General features: G+C 45.7%; 1 protein-coding gene across 4 annotated transcripts; it reads left to right on the forward strand.

The window, feature by feature from the left end:
- The first annotated feature begins 82 nt into the window (after positions 1 to 82).
- Positions 83 to 13,927, forward strand: QTRT2 (queuine tRNA-ribosyltransferase accessory subunit 2). 4 transcript variants are annotated; one of them, XM_082337943.1, is made up of 8 exons: positions 83 to 331; positions 1,007 to 1,062; positions 2,994 to 3,070; positions 5,834 to 6,043; positions 7,002 to 7,201; positions 9,852 to 10,003; positions 11,515 to 11,629; positions 12,629 to 13,927. In XM_082337943.1, exons 1-8 carry the CDS (start codon positions 135 to 137, stop codon positions 12,888 to 12,890), a joined length of 1,269 nt encoding a protein of 422 aa, XP_082194069.1. In that variant the 5' UTR covers positions 83 to 134; the 3' UTR covers positions 12,891 to 13,927. The 4 variants fall into 4 exon arrangements, with proteins under 4 accessions (XP_082194069.1, XP_082194070.1, XP_082194072.1 ...); XM_082337944.1 differs by lacking the exon at positions 83 to 331 and adding an exon at positions 371 to 583 and having other exon boundaries at positions 1,012 to 1,062; XM_082337946.1 differs by lacking the exon at positions 83 to 331 and having other exon boundaries at positions 1,051 to 1,062; positions 5,838 to 6,043.
- The last annotated feature ends 629 nt before the right edge of the window (positions 13,928 to 14,556 follow it).

A 14,556-nucleotide genomic window follows, 5' to 3' on the forward strand; every position in this document is an offset into this window, starting at 1 on the left:
CCGGCGGAAGGGCGGTGTCTCGCCCGCCGGCGCACGCTGATGATGCCGCGTGCGGGGATTGGGGCGGGGACGGGAAGCGGCGGGGCCCGCGCGCCCCCTGAGCCCACGCCGGTAGCGGCGCGGCGGGGCCGACGATGAAGGTGAAGCTGTGGGGAGCGGGCGGCGGGCGGCTGGGGACGCTGGCGGGCCTGGGCCGGAGCGGGGCCGCCGCCCTGCCGCTGCCGGGCTGCCTGCTCTACACGCGGACCGGCTCGGCGCCCCACCTCACCCACGACACCCTGCAGGCCGTCGACGGCGTCCCCGCCGTGGCCCAGCTCACCCTGCCCGCCCTGTGAGTACCGCGGCCGGGGGCGGCCTGCGGGGCTTCTCCCTTCCCCGGGTGCCAGGCAAAGCGCCCAACTCGGTTGCCCCTTTGCTGCTTCCCCGTGGAAGGGAGGTGCAGTGGCTTAGTAGGAAGCGGGTAAAAGTAAGGGACCCAGAGGGCTGCCTCATTTTTGAGCGTGTTCTGGCCAAACCCCCTTCGCAGTCATCTTCCTAGCAGAATAACCAGCTTTAGAAGCAGCCAACGCTCAAAATTGGTTAGGTAAGTGGCAGCTGAAAGGAAAGATTAACATCATAAAGCTTGTTAGAAGCTCTCCCCTCCCTGGCTTGTGTAGTTGTTGAGCGATGCGCCTTCGCAGCGCTACCCAGAAAGTCCCAGTGCGACTTCACGCTCTCCAGCAAGTCAGTGGTCGCTGGTCGGCGCGGGTAAAAGCTCTGCCTTTTTGCCACAGAATGATGAGCGCCCCGGTTTGTAAGCTGTGATTCTTGAGCTCTGTGTCTCTGGCGTTTAGTTCCCTCTGTCCCCTGCTTTGCTGCCTGGTGGCTGGATGGCAACTGTCAGTCCCTAAAACCAATCCGAATTTAGACAATGCATAAGTATGGAAACAGAAGCCTTAGTTATGAAACCACCGATCTTTCTTGACAGTTGTTTGCTTCGTTAACATGTTTCTGTATCTGGATGCAGGGCAGAACTTCATGACGTCCTGGAAGAATATAAAGAAGGAGCTGCAAAATTTATAGGTAAAGTGTGTGTGTTTACTTGTATGTCTGGAGAGATATTGCAGGTGGATCCCACTGGTGCATTTTTAGGCAGTACAGTCGGCAGAAAGATGTAGGTAGAGGCTTTCCACGTTTAGGCGTTTTCTCACTCAAAGCAGCACTAAGGAAGACTTGAAATAGTATGTTGTCACTAGTATGGCCAGAAATCCTTCAAACAGGCTACAAAAATATGTAGTATTGCTTTATTTCTCTTTTTCCGCACCCAGCCTTCTCCTTGGGGGCTTCAGCACTGACTGGGATGGGCTTAGCCCAGAAGTTGCGACTAAAACTGAAAGGTTTTACTGTAGCCCCCAGTCACTGCTGCGATTGAATCTTGCCAGATACAATTTCTGACTTCTTTTGACGAGGAGAATTGGAAATTCTCATGAAAATGGCCTTCCCCATACAGCTGTTCAAATATATTTCCTGAGAGTATCTATCTGCTCAAGCTGGCTTTTTTGATTCTCACAAAATAGTTGGTTTCCTCTAAAGATTTCCAACAGGAAATCTTCTTTCAGTATGAGGAATAAACAGGCAAAGCACCCTGCATCAAGTCAGTCTCATCTGGTGGACACTTCTGCCTCCAAGCTATTCCTGTTCTGAGAAGATGTTAGGGGAAGGACCCATGTTGGATTTGTGGGAGCTTTGAGGAGCTAAAGAAGCAGGTGGAGAAGCTCATTTTTTCTGTGTTCTTTGTTCCTGTCAGTTTAGCAGTCAGACTGACTTGCTCCCTGTATTCTCCTTCCATATTTCCATGTTAAAGAGTCAGTTTTGGGAATAAACTCAATTTTACTTAAGGATAGTAAAATGCAAAGCAGGCAACGTTGCCATAGCCCTCAGCTACTGCACCGAGCCTTTGTCATCTTATCAGTCCCTGTACTCCATTCCTGGAGCAGTTCCTGAATGAAACCTTTACCTTAACACCTTGGTGATAAGAATGAGTAAAGCAGCAGTTCCTGTGTTTGTGACTACCCTGGGTTTTATTTCTGGTTGTCCTAACAGATCAGGAAAGGCCTGACCACATGTGCTATGCAGCCAGGATCGCTGTTGTCAGGCTCAGGTGGCGAAGGGCCCTGAATGCACAGTGAATGCAGGGTTAGCATCTTGTGTGAATGTCTGTATCATAGCTTGTATGTATATCTGTATGGGTTTTTTTTTGTTTTTTTTTTTTTAAAAAAAGACACATCAGAATTTTGAACATGTATTTCAGTACATAAGCAGTTATGGCTTGGATTTCCAAAGGAAGTTTGCCCCCAGTTTTCAGTAAACTTCCACTGCTTGGGGACAACTTATTCCTTCAAGAAAAAAAAAAAAAGAAAATCTCTTTATCTGAAACTTCTTGGAGGCTTCACCAATTTCAGTGACTATCTGTAAAGAGAAAACTGTATGTCACTGAGGCATACTGTCTAGCTTTTTGACATATGAAACCTCCAATCTGGCAGTGATGGTGAATTTCTCATTTGTGTAGCTGATCTGTTTTCTCACTATACCTTGTCCTTCCTTAAAAGTTTGAGGCTTGAGGTTGTTGCTCAGTTTAGATTGTGTCAAGTGTACCAGCTGAGTGGTCAAGTGAGTCAGCTGTGGGGTCTGGCAAATTTTAGTAGCAGGAGAATTAATCAAGAAGAAACATAAATAAATCTCAAAGGAGCTATGTAGGCTGCAGAACCAAAGGGTATTATTTGATGGTTTATCCTGATGCTGCACTCTCCTCTGTGCAGCTAGTAAAGCTGGGGAAAAAGTCTGCCGCCTTTGGCGCTGAGAGATCAAATGAACGATATTTTCTCTGTCAGAATGGGTGTACTTGTGTGGGGGAGAATACTCTGTTCCCTTTTGCAAATTTACGAACCACATCTTCGCATTGGCTTTCTTTTGGTTCGTGAAACTCTACTCTGTGCCTGCCACTCTGTTCCCAGGTATGCCAGATGCCGTGCTGTACTGCTCCCTTCATGACCCGGTCGCTCCCCGTCCATCTGGCTACAACACTAACAAGGTACAGTAACTGTAAAGACTTGAAAGGGTCCACTTAAAGCTCCCAAAAGAAAGCTGCCAGTCCTCCTCTCATCTGTGTGGGTGTGCTTATTATACAGCCACAAGATTTTTTTTTTTAATGCTTTATAGAAAAATAAATCTTTGCACAAAGGGGAATGTCATTTACATGCTCATACCTCTAGCTAAATAAAGCTGGATGCTTTCTTACTTGACAGTGTGTTCCCTGAACAGTTAAGTGGCAACTCAAATAGAGCAGCTCTGGACTCCAACGCTGTTGTGGTTAATATGGTAGTAAAAGAAAATACATGTGGTTTAGCTTATATGCTGTACAGGCTTACGGTGATGCCACTGATACGCATAGGTGTTCAGGTTTATTGCTTGTATTTACAGTCTGCTACAGGCCCGCAAAGGGGAAGAACTTAGTATTTCTGCAGGAGAGTGGCTCAGCAATCCAGGAGTGTGTAGTGTTGCGGATGCCTTCCCGTTCCATCCCACAGGCACGCGCGTTCTCCGTGCAATCCACGCGCTACCTGCTGCCTGCCACAGCTTTGGCCTGGCGGGGCCGCTCCTGGCACCTGCTCAGATGTGGTCGGCCCCAAGGCCTCTCTGGGTACGGTCACATTTGGGGAAAGGTCACTGAATGACAGAGGATAACTGCTGCCATCCAGCTATCGGTCTGTGTTCTTTGCTGCTGGGAACAGGCCGAGTCCTGTCTCTCTGCAGGGGAGGAATTACCTGAAGCTTGTCTCACCCTTTGTGCAGCTATGAGGTGATAGCAATGATCTAAGCCTGGGTGTGGCAGCTTTGATTCCACTTTTTAATTTTTTTTTATTAAGCTGGTGAAGATTTTTGTCACAAGGCCTTCTGCAGCTGGATCTGTTCTGACAAATACTTACGAAAGCTTCTTGAAAGCAATGAGACAGAAAGCTCTGGATTCTGGGACAGAAAGTGTGGCACAGGCTGGATTTAAATAATCATGGGGTAACACGCCATTCTCTAAGCCGCATGGCTATTTTATTTATTAAAGCAGCTTTTTTTCCTCTGGAGAGCAGAATGAAGGTAACTAGACTTGATTACGCTCTCTGCCCTTTGGCTCAAACAGTTCTGACTTTCCTCCACGTGCCTTCACCAGCTGTTCCTTGATGCTCTCGCGTAAGAGGCAGCGGGTCCTAACTGGCCAACGTGCTGCTGCAGAACAACATACAGCTGCTGCGTTCCAGTTATTCTGCAGGTACTCATTTGGGATCTCCCTCCTTTGGAGTTGCTTTTTTTTTTAATGGGAAATTTACAAAAATGTTGTTACTTTGGAGACTTCTGTCTGTTTCTTTGTTACTCAAATTTGGTGAAATTGGCTGATGAGGCCAAAGCAGTCAGGAGGGATGGATGGATGGACGGACAACAGATATGTAGTCTATTTGCGCAATCATTTTGTTTTTTGTAGAGAACAGACAAAAAAAAAAAAGTTCCACTCATATTTTTTGCATCAGCTGATCAAATTCAGTTTATGAATTAGTATGCATGAGAACTGCACTGCTTAATCTGTCTGTCTGGCATAGGCTAGGAGAATGTGTTTAAACCCTCAAGCCCCCAAAAGTCCCCACAACACTTCAAGCTGTAAGCTATTTCTGATAGCTGAAAATCATCCCTCATTTAAAAAAGCACTAATGGAGCTGCAGATGAAAAGAACTAACTTCTAAAGGGCTCGAGCCCAATATTTAACCTACTTGAATACCCCTTTAAAATTTTGGAGCAGCAGTGTCAGAAGTCTAACAATAATACGACAAAAGCAACTGCCAAGCTGCACTCGCAGGTTAATTACGGATCCTGCAGAATAGGATGAAGCTTGCTGGCGTGCATAGTTGTGGTGGCTGCGGTAACATTTGGTGAATCTGAATGTTTAGTGCATTGAATGATGACATCTGCTAGCCCAGAGGTGTTCGGGTAACATAACCTCTCTGTGCAGGTGCTTTTGTCTTGCTTTAAAATCTGTTGAGGGTAGCATGGAGTAACGATGGAAGATGGGAGCCCATGTGCGCACACAGAATGGAAAGTGTGTGAAGAGACTGAGAAGACTGCGTGTGAAATCCTCGCGAGTGCCCGCCATTTCTTACGTTGGCTCGGTTTGAAAGCTGTGTATTACTTTTGCACTTGGTATTTCAATCCCTTCTTAAGTGGCTGGACTTGGGACCTAAAATAACATTGGATTCTAGGATTAAATTGCCTAACAACCTTTTGTATTCTTCCCAGTGTGTCTGTGTGGTTTATATATACACGGATATTTGCATGGGTGGTATGAATTCACTGCTTGGAAGAGGAAACGCTTTCTTGGTTTTGCATTGTGTACAGAAAAGTAGTGAGCTGTATATCCCATGGCAGCCTTTGCTGCTTTTCATGAGATGACAACATAAGTCTGATGGGAATTAAATCTTTTCTTCTTTTTATTTTTTTTTTCCCTAATTCTGCCACTAATTTGTGTGACGATAGGCCAGCTGCTCTAAGAGAGTCCAGAGACTTCCAAACATGTGGAGAAGTCTCTGTGTTGAGTGTGATGGTTTCACTAAAGAGTATCCCAGAAATCCCAGTTCAGTCATTTATCTCCTTTCACTCATTGTGCCAAGTGCAGATGATGAACTGAGCCGTGCTCCTGGAGAACTTATCTATGTTCCAGTGTCTGGTATTTCACCAGACCAATTCCTTCTCTTCTTTGACCCTTAAGATCTGTTAACCTGTGCAACTAATGTTCATCCCTCCTCTTCCTTGACAGACAGTGTCCCTGTGGGGAAACTCAGGGCGCATGGAAATGACAGCTTCCAAGTTCATGGACATACAGCGGGCCATCCAGCCAGACTGGTTCCAGTGCATCTCTGATGGAGACACCATTTCTGGGGAAGCTGGTAGAAAAAGGGCCAAGAAGTCTGTGGATAGGTCACTTTCCTTCCTGGATGTATGCCTTCAGCTGCTAGAAAAATCACCGGTAAGGTCCCCAAAATATCGGGGCAATACCACCAGAGCTGCTTTTTGGTCTGTGCTGCGTCCTGGGCCAGTCCCAGGATGTGATTTAGTAGGAAATCGTGTCGTGTGTGTGTATCGGAGAACGCCCAGGTGATAGTCCTGGATAAGTTATAATCTATAGCACAGTGGGTTTTCCTTCTGCCACTCTCTTTTTTTAATAACTTGCCTCCTGCACCAGGATACCCATCTCTACTAGTTCAGGAGAACTATATTTTCAATTTTTTTTCTGCTTTTGGACTGTAGTGCATTGCTTTCACTTACCTTCATGCTACATACGTGGGCAAAGTAGGATCTTCTCATTCAGACTGAGAAAACCCATCTTTTTGCTCTGAAGTCCCCTCAGTTCCAAGTGAGGGAGGACTTGCTAGAATTTGCTAGAATTTGCCAGTGTCGTTATTTCTTCCAGCAGCTTTGAAACTTCCCTCCCTTTTGGTGAAAGGTGACATACTATCTCAGTCTGTGCTACAAAGGAAAATGGGTGATAGGAGCTGATATTGGTACCCCTGAAAGACAATTTATTGTGAGATCTGGTGGCTGACAGCCAGGATAATGGCACCTTGCTTTCTATTCTGCACTGACACGTGTGGTGCTGAGGGGCCATCTATAAAAAGCCGCGTACAAAGATGATCTATGGTTATTGCCTTCTATAGGGAGGTGGGAAGAATGGCACCAAAATTCTCAGTGAGTTAGTGTTAAGGTAAGGAGCAGAATCTTGTCTCTCCTAATCCCGTTTCTACCTTACACTTGGACTTCACAGTGTTGTGTGGGGAATAGTCCTACGTGGGATGAAACACTGTGGCTCTGGCAAGTTCCTGGGAATGCAGGGCTTAAGTAGCAGGCATCCGGAATCCGGGCTGTGAGATGTCTTGCGTGTCTTTGGCAGAGCACGCTCTAACACTTGTAGCTTTCTCCTGGGCCAGGAACTACAAGGAAGTGTAATGTTTGGGGCAATTGAAGGTGGAGATATCTTGGAAGAAAGGCTCAGATCAGCCAGGGAGACTGCCAAGCGACCTGTGGGTGGCTTTCTGCTAGATGGCTTCCAGGGATGTGCCATGGCCAAGGAGACCAAGTTGAAACTGATAGCTTCTGTCACAGCAGAGCTGCCAGAGGATAAACCAAGGTAAGTTGTGCGGGCAACATCCCAAGAAGTCCATCTGTGCTATTATGAGGAGCGTCTACAGGCTGCTGTGCAATATCACTGTAGGAAATAATCGCCGTATTGCACAGCTCTGTGTGTGTGCCAGGCTGCGTAAATTCTACCACCGTCAGGCTGCAGTCTTCAACCCCTGTTTCAATTTTTAGCTGCAGCTGGCACCAAGCTGTGCTCACGCTGTGGGTTTGAGTATTCCCCACATTTGGAGAATAATCAAGATTTTAGTTCAAGTTGTCTTTACTTTTTTTTAGGAAGAATCATAGGTAGGATATGTCTGGGCTGCTTGCATTTGGCCTCTGAGGCCATGGTTTACTTGCAGTTCAGCTTGAACAAGAACATTATTATCAGCCTATTTTACAGGAACCTATTTTACAGGGACCTCTTCTCAGAAAAGCTGTCATGTTTCCAGTTTTCTTTGGTCTGAACTGGAGGAGAGCAGAGAAGGGTGCTGACAGAACCAGCCAGTGCTTACACAGTCTTACAGCAGCCAGCTCGGACCTAGTGCCTGAGGCACTGAGCCTGTGGACTACCAGAGGTTGTGCAGCCTGGCCCAAAACAGTTGTATTCTCTGCGTGGACTGGCATAGCGTGGGGATCGTTGTGCATTCTGAGTTGTTAGTTATGCCCATCAGATCCATGCCAGAGACTGGACAGGAGTGGCAGCATTCTTCACTCTTATAAATGACTAACAGTAACTAAAGACTTCTGTAAAATGTGTGCTAATATTTGCTAGTGGTTCAGAAGTGGAGGGGTTTCTTTGAAAGCATTGGGTTGTCCTTGCTGGCTTTTGCATGGGTTGCTCTTACAAGACCAGCCGCAACAGAAGTAGTGTGGGTGCTTTTTTCATCGGTTCCTGAAGAGAGTGACTCAGGCCCTGTTGTCTTTCTGTAGCTGTGCTGCCCTCTGCTAGCTGAGCATTGCTCTGACCTAATGGTGTTCAAAAGGACATCAAATGCGAAAGCATATGTCTGGTGTTGCAGCTTGTTCGTGCTTAGCGGTGCCTGGGGTTTGAATTTTCCTGACAATTAGAAGGCTTGCTGTGTTGTTGCCATCCTGTCTGGTTGAGCTACTTAAAAAGATCCCCTGGGAGCATTAAAGTCCAATCTGCTCAGCTAACCTTAGTGGCTACCAGTGCATCTGCCTCATCTATCAAATAGTTTGCTTGTCTGGTTAAGACAAGTGTTTCTGCCCTCTTTGTAGGAAGAAAGCTGGTTAGCCCTAGGGGATCTTGTAAGTACCTCAAGTGAATTTCAGACAGTCCTGCTTTCCTGAATCACCCTTGCCATTCCGGCTGGAGGAGTTGTTTTGCAGCTGTGTTCTACCCCACTGTGAAAGTCTCTAGAAGACAAACGCTTTCTGCGCTTCACCCAAGAAGCGACCGCTTCTTGTGTGATGGTGAAATGATCTTTTGAATGTACTCTTTAGGGTCCTTTCGTGTACCTAAAGGTGCTGAAGTCTCTTGGTAAAACTTATTTCCCTTTTCAATAGCATCAGAACCCTTGCAAGAACAAATGTTTGTCCTTACCTGTGCAAAGATAAGTTTTAGAAAGGGTTTTGAGCAGAGCTACTGTTTTAACTATTGAGCATCATTTTCTCCCTGCTGTGAGAGCCTGAAACATAAGACAGTCATGCTGTAAACTTCTCCCGTCCTTATTCTGTGCTCATCAATTTAATTGGAGTACTTAGAAAAGTGACTAAAAATGGCACCTTGTGACTTCATTTATCAGCCCCTGTGTATTTTCCTAATTATCTGTTTAGATCATTGCCCTACATTAGCTTCTACTGCTGTCAGCCCAGCCCTGCACCTGCAGGAGAGCAGGCACCGCTCTATTCTCTTCTGCTACACCCACCCTCAGGGAAGCTGCCAGCTAAATTTGGCTAACAGCAGCATCTCTGTTGATGGCAATCCGGCTGGGCTCTGCCTGGCTCTTAATGCCACGTCCCAGGAGATGGTACAGCCCAGGTTTTTGGGTGAATCATTTGAGCAGGTAGAGTGTAAAGAGGAGGGAAGAATAAAGCAAGGAACTTTTCTCTTTCCAATGAAATTTCTCATTAGTGCATTCTCCTCCAGGCAGCTCTCCAAGTGCTGTATGATGTGTCTGTCACCTGAAGGACTTGTATCTTTGACCAGCCATCTACTGCTGACTCTGCTGCTCTTGATCAAATCTTTTTAGACTGTCTCCTAAACAGTTACTGAGCAAAGGGGTCCATGTGTCTGGAAACGGGTAGTTCCCTGGGGCACAAACACGACTAAGGAAAACAACTGTTCTATCACATAGATGTTAGGTGAATTTTGAATCTGAATGTATTTATGTGTGTGAAAGAAACCAAATCACTTCAAACAGCGTGAACAGAATGAGTTTTTTTCTGCAGTAAATGGGGGATTATTGCTGTCTTCCAACTGGCAGATAAAGAAAAGCCTGCCGTGCCCTGGGCGGGTTGGAGGTGGGGAAATGGAAGCACACAGGATTCTGAGTGATGACTGTTGTACCCACTTGCCTGCTGGTTAGCAGCTGCAGGGATAAGCTACACGTGCTGCCCAAGTGTCTTTTCCTTCAAATACCTGCTTGCTTCTACTCAGAATATTCTAGATTTGTCATCTTGTGTGTCTCTTACAGAATCATCCATGGTGTCGGCAAACCAGATGAGGTGCTGGAGTGCATTGAAAGGGGAGTGGACATTTTTGAGAGCTTCTTTCCCTTCCAAGTGACAGAGCGAGGCTGTGCATTGGTTTTCAGTTATGACTGCCATCCAGATCCTGAAGCAGCAGGTAGGCTTCTTGATGGCCATTATAATTTTTACTGTATCAGCCAGTATTGTGGTAAGCATAAGTCATGCTTTGGACGAATCTATATTTGAGTTTTTTGTTCCTGAAGTAAGCGTGGTAACCACTGGAAGAACACTGTCAAGTGTTGCTTTTGAAGGTGGGGTATTTTGGTGTGAAACCTGTTGAGGCAAACTTGAGGCCTCAACCTAGGATCTGACTGTCTGATGAGCCAAAGTATGCTCAAGCATTTCGTAAAGGCTTACTGAATAGAGGAGGTTTTGTTCGACACCACTGGCAAATTTTCTGTTACTGTTAGCAGTGAAGGCTGGACCTATTAAGTGGAGATCTAAGATACTTGATCTCTAAATTAACTGAATGTATGTCTGTTTTAATAATATATTTTTGAAGTCCCTGCTTCTTTCTAGCTGACAAAAGATCCAGTTTCTTTGGGCAGGTTTCTTCTCTGCCCTTGCATTCATCGGTTTATGTCAAAACAAAAAGGAGATGTTCATAACTCATTGCCTCCTTAAGCTGTGAGATGGGAGCATGTGTATCACTCATTAAAACATCTATCAAATGTGTTTCAAGCAGCCGTTTTGTTTTGGCCTATTAAATGTTTTTAATACAGACAAACACTTTACATTTTTCCTTCTGGGTAGAACATAGCAGCTTTTCATGCCTGGGTAATTCAAAACCAGCTGAACAGAACAGAACATCTTGTTTCTTTGTGCTTGCTGCTATTTTTCTTTAACCCTTCTCTTCTTATTCTTTACCTTGTCTCACCTTATTCTTAAATCATAAGATCCTGGGTAAGGACAATCTCTGTGTCTGTTTAACACTCAGTAGACATGGATTGTGCAAACAGTAATATTGATGTTTCCAGATACATCTCCTGCTTAAGAACAAACCTAAAAATGCAAACCTACAAAATGATGGGGTGATTTTTTTAAGATAGACTGCTGAAAAGGCAGGTGTGGAATCTACATCTTCTGCATTAGTGCTACCAGCCTCTTTTGATTCCAGTTGGTGTGTTTTTTTTTAAAAAAGGCATCTAAATCTCTGAGCCTGATGGCAGCATGGAAAGTAGAACGACTGAATGCAGATGAGTTGCCTGTCTACTCTAACAAAATCTCAATAAAATCAATTTATTCAGGTGATTGCATTCTATTCAGCATGCAGTTCAGACTGGAAATATTTTTGACATTTTATTAAGAATTCAGCTCAGTAGAGCAGCAAAAAGTTACACTGTTGTTTCAGCTCTAACTCTTCATTAGGTTTAGTAGATTAGTTTTCACTTGTCTCATGCTGTTTTAATCATCTAAAATTGTATGTGTGTTAACTAACCTATGACAGTTAAAGAAAAACAGTTGCTTGCTATAGGAAAGAGGTGGAAATTTGTGGCAGGAGTTTTCATCTGGCAAGGGAGTAGCAGAAATACTTACTGTAAGGTTGCTACCCTTCCTCTGCCCTTGCTCTCTGTTCATAAAAGGCTGTTGTCTCTTTATTTAAAACAGCTTTAAACCAAAATGGGGCCCAGGACCTGGAGAAGAATGGTGCTGAAGACCAGGATGAAATCTGCAAAGCTGACCCAGAAATGACACCATTTGAGATATTTCTGAAGGACAAAAGGTACGTGAGTTTGTGAGGAGGGTCCCTGCAGCTGCATCGCTAACTATGATGCTTTTGTCCTCTGTACTTCATTGCATGTGGTCGGTGGCTGGATGGGAGGCTTCATACAACGTGAAGGTGTTGAAGACAGTACTTCTGGACGTGGAATGGAGAGTGTTGGACAAGCGTTCTAGCTTGTTAATCAGGCAACAGTGTATGGCTGAAAGCGCTGGCTTTTGCCTGACCTGAAGCCAGGGATTTTCTGATCATTTATCCAGCAGACATACTGTGGTCATAACTATCTTCTAGCTGAAAGACAATAGGTTCACAAAGGTTGTCTGGGGATCGTTTCGGTCTTCCGCATCTAACTTGGGTCATCTTGAGATGCTAGATTTTATTTAAACTATGGAGAGCTTCTGCTTTCTGACTCAGTTTGGGCAGCTGCAGAGCAATTCTGCAATTTCTGGATACTTTGCAAAAACTTGGGCCGGTGTTACCACCTCTCCGTCCTTCTCGTTTCCACAGCTACCGCCAGGCTGTCTGAGTAGACAACTGTGTTGCTTTGCTCGATCCTCTCTCCACTTTGGGAGAATGTTGCATCTCACAGCAGAGGGGAATGCTGTTTTGTGAATAGTGGAATCGGTAAATCCTTGTTTCCGATAGCTTTCTCCTTCATAGACTGGGTGATAGCTAGCGAGGAGTGTCTTGCACTGCAGCTTTTCTATCAGGGAAGGCACAGATAAGGCCTCTCTCTGCTGTTAGCTGTGATGTACTCCAAGTTATCCTCCGACTTAGGTGTGTGGCCTTGTGGCTCTGTGGTGAGTTCTGGCGTGATATTTGGAGTGCTTCGTGCTGGCGGTTGTGGTCTTAGATGTCAACACATCTTAGAGCAGCTGGATTCAGGCCCTCAGGGCTTCAAGGCTCAGCTCCCTGCAAAAAGCCACGTAGCAACTGAATACTCCTTATTGCTTGAATGGGTTTTCTTACCTTTGATGTTATCCAACGTTGCTTCCTCCTCAGATACCAAGATGATTTTGGTCCTTTGCTGGAAGGATGCAGCTGTTACTGTTGTCAGAGGCATACTCGCGCCTACGTCCATCACCTCCTCGTGACCAATGAGCTGTTGGCCGGCGTCCTGCTCATGATGCACAACTTCCAGCACTACTTCAGTTTCTTCGGTGCCATACGGGATGCCTTAAGAGACGATAAACTGGATCAGCTGAAAAAGCTTGTCTTCAGGCAGGCGCTTCAAGGCCCAGCAAATGCGAAGCCAGGCCAGTGAGTTCAGAGCGGATAGAGGAGGTTGCAGGCTATGTCCTTATCCAGTGGGACGGTGTAAAGTGGACTGCCGGCGGGGTCACCTGGACCTGTTAGTAGTAAAATGCCTTCCTTCCTGGAGGGAATTGAAGGAGACATTTGAAGATCTTGCTTCCTGGCGGGGAAGGAAGATCTTACTCAAATGTCTCTTTTGGTTAATTGGCTTGGGGCATTCTTGGGGTATGGATCACGAGACCAGTATGGATAGCTTTGTTTTCAGTTACTCACTGTTGGTTTTCCATGTGGAAGGACAGAATTATTGCACTTGGGATTGAACAAGAAGTAGGGCATATATTTAAAATTAATCCAGCTGCTGACAGGAGGCTCAGCGGCTGTTTGGGACTCTCATTCCATACCCAATCCATATTACAGGTAATTATTTTTCTAGAAAATCCCAGTGGTGTGGTTGTCCAATCATGCAGCTCCTTGATGAGAGATCCCGCCTCGGTTTAACGGTGTTCCTTGGGGCCACTACCAGCATCTGTGTCCCTGAAAAGAACTGACTGGACGTGCTGCTGTGTTCAGTGGCACAGGGGACTGTATGTATGTGTACTTCTCTCTGGGGCCGCCTGCGGTGCAGAATGTTCTCTGGGCCAGGAGGAGGCCCTCCACCTCGGCCTGGCCTTGAAAACCCCTGCCTCAGGAGTCCTACTCTGTGACGTTAGAGCCAGAAAGAAGAGAAAATGTTTAATCCGTGTCCTGCTCTAGAGGGGTTTTTTGACTCTGTACTCTTTCACCTGTATGGGCTAAGATTTCACTCCCGCACTAGCACGTGGATGATAACGAACGTACCATTCTTTCCAGCTGTCCTAGCACTGGTCCAACAGCAGGCTACGCAAATGTCGCTGTGAGATGGAGCTGTGTATTGCAGGAAAAGGCGTTCAGAAAAGATTTCTTGTGGCTCCTTGTTTTAAAACATGACTTAGTTATGTTGCATTCCTCTGATTCAGTTTTTTTTTTAATGCGTCTTTACTTTGGAATCCTGGATTTACTCATTTTATGTTACAAAGCAACAATAAAAAAATTTATTATTCATTACGCTGGCTCCTCAGTGTGTGACAGAGGTGGTATACCAGAGAGCTTGAGTGTAGTGCTCAAGAAGATGTCTCCTGGAAACTTGACCTAGCAGCCTGCTGGAGGACAGGGACCCATCTAGGAGTAGGATCCTGTCACGGAGCAGGGGTCCAAATAATTTGCTTCAAAGGAAGCCATAATAGACCTGGAAGTGTTGAAGACGCCCACCAGTCCCTCTCCCCGTGAGAACTCAACTACCTGAATTAAGCTTAAAAAAATACTACAGTTAAAGTTGCTGGCCTTAAAGCGAGTAAGGATTAATATACAGTTTGCTTTTCACCATTTGCTTAATGGTTTAAGATTTTAATATCTTGCATCAGAATGACTTTGCCATAGAGTATAAGGAGTTTTCAGCTTCCCTGTCAGCATTGCCTGTACGTCCCTGTTTCCTTGGGCAGATACGCAGTGGTGTCGGAGGCCTTTCTACCGTTCCAGCCCTACCCGCTGCGTTGCGCTGTGTTTCTTTTCCACAGGATCGTAAAGAAATGGTGCAAAGACTGCTTTACTGTTGTCTTTAAGCAGAGATTAAGGGGAATAATTCAGCCACAGAAACTAAA

The sequence above is a fragment of the Platalea leucorodia genome, assembly GCF_965183815.1.
Source record: "Platalea leucorodia genome assembly, chromosome: 2".
NCBI classification, from domain to species: Eukaryota; Metazoa; Chordata; class Aves; order Pelecaniformes; family Threskiornithidae; genus Platalea; species Platalea leucorodia.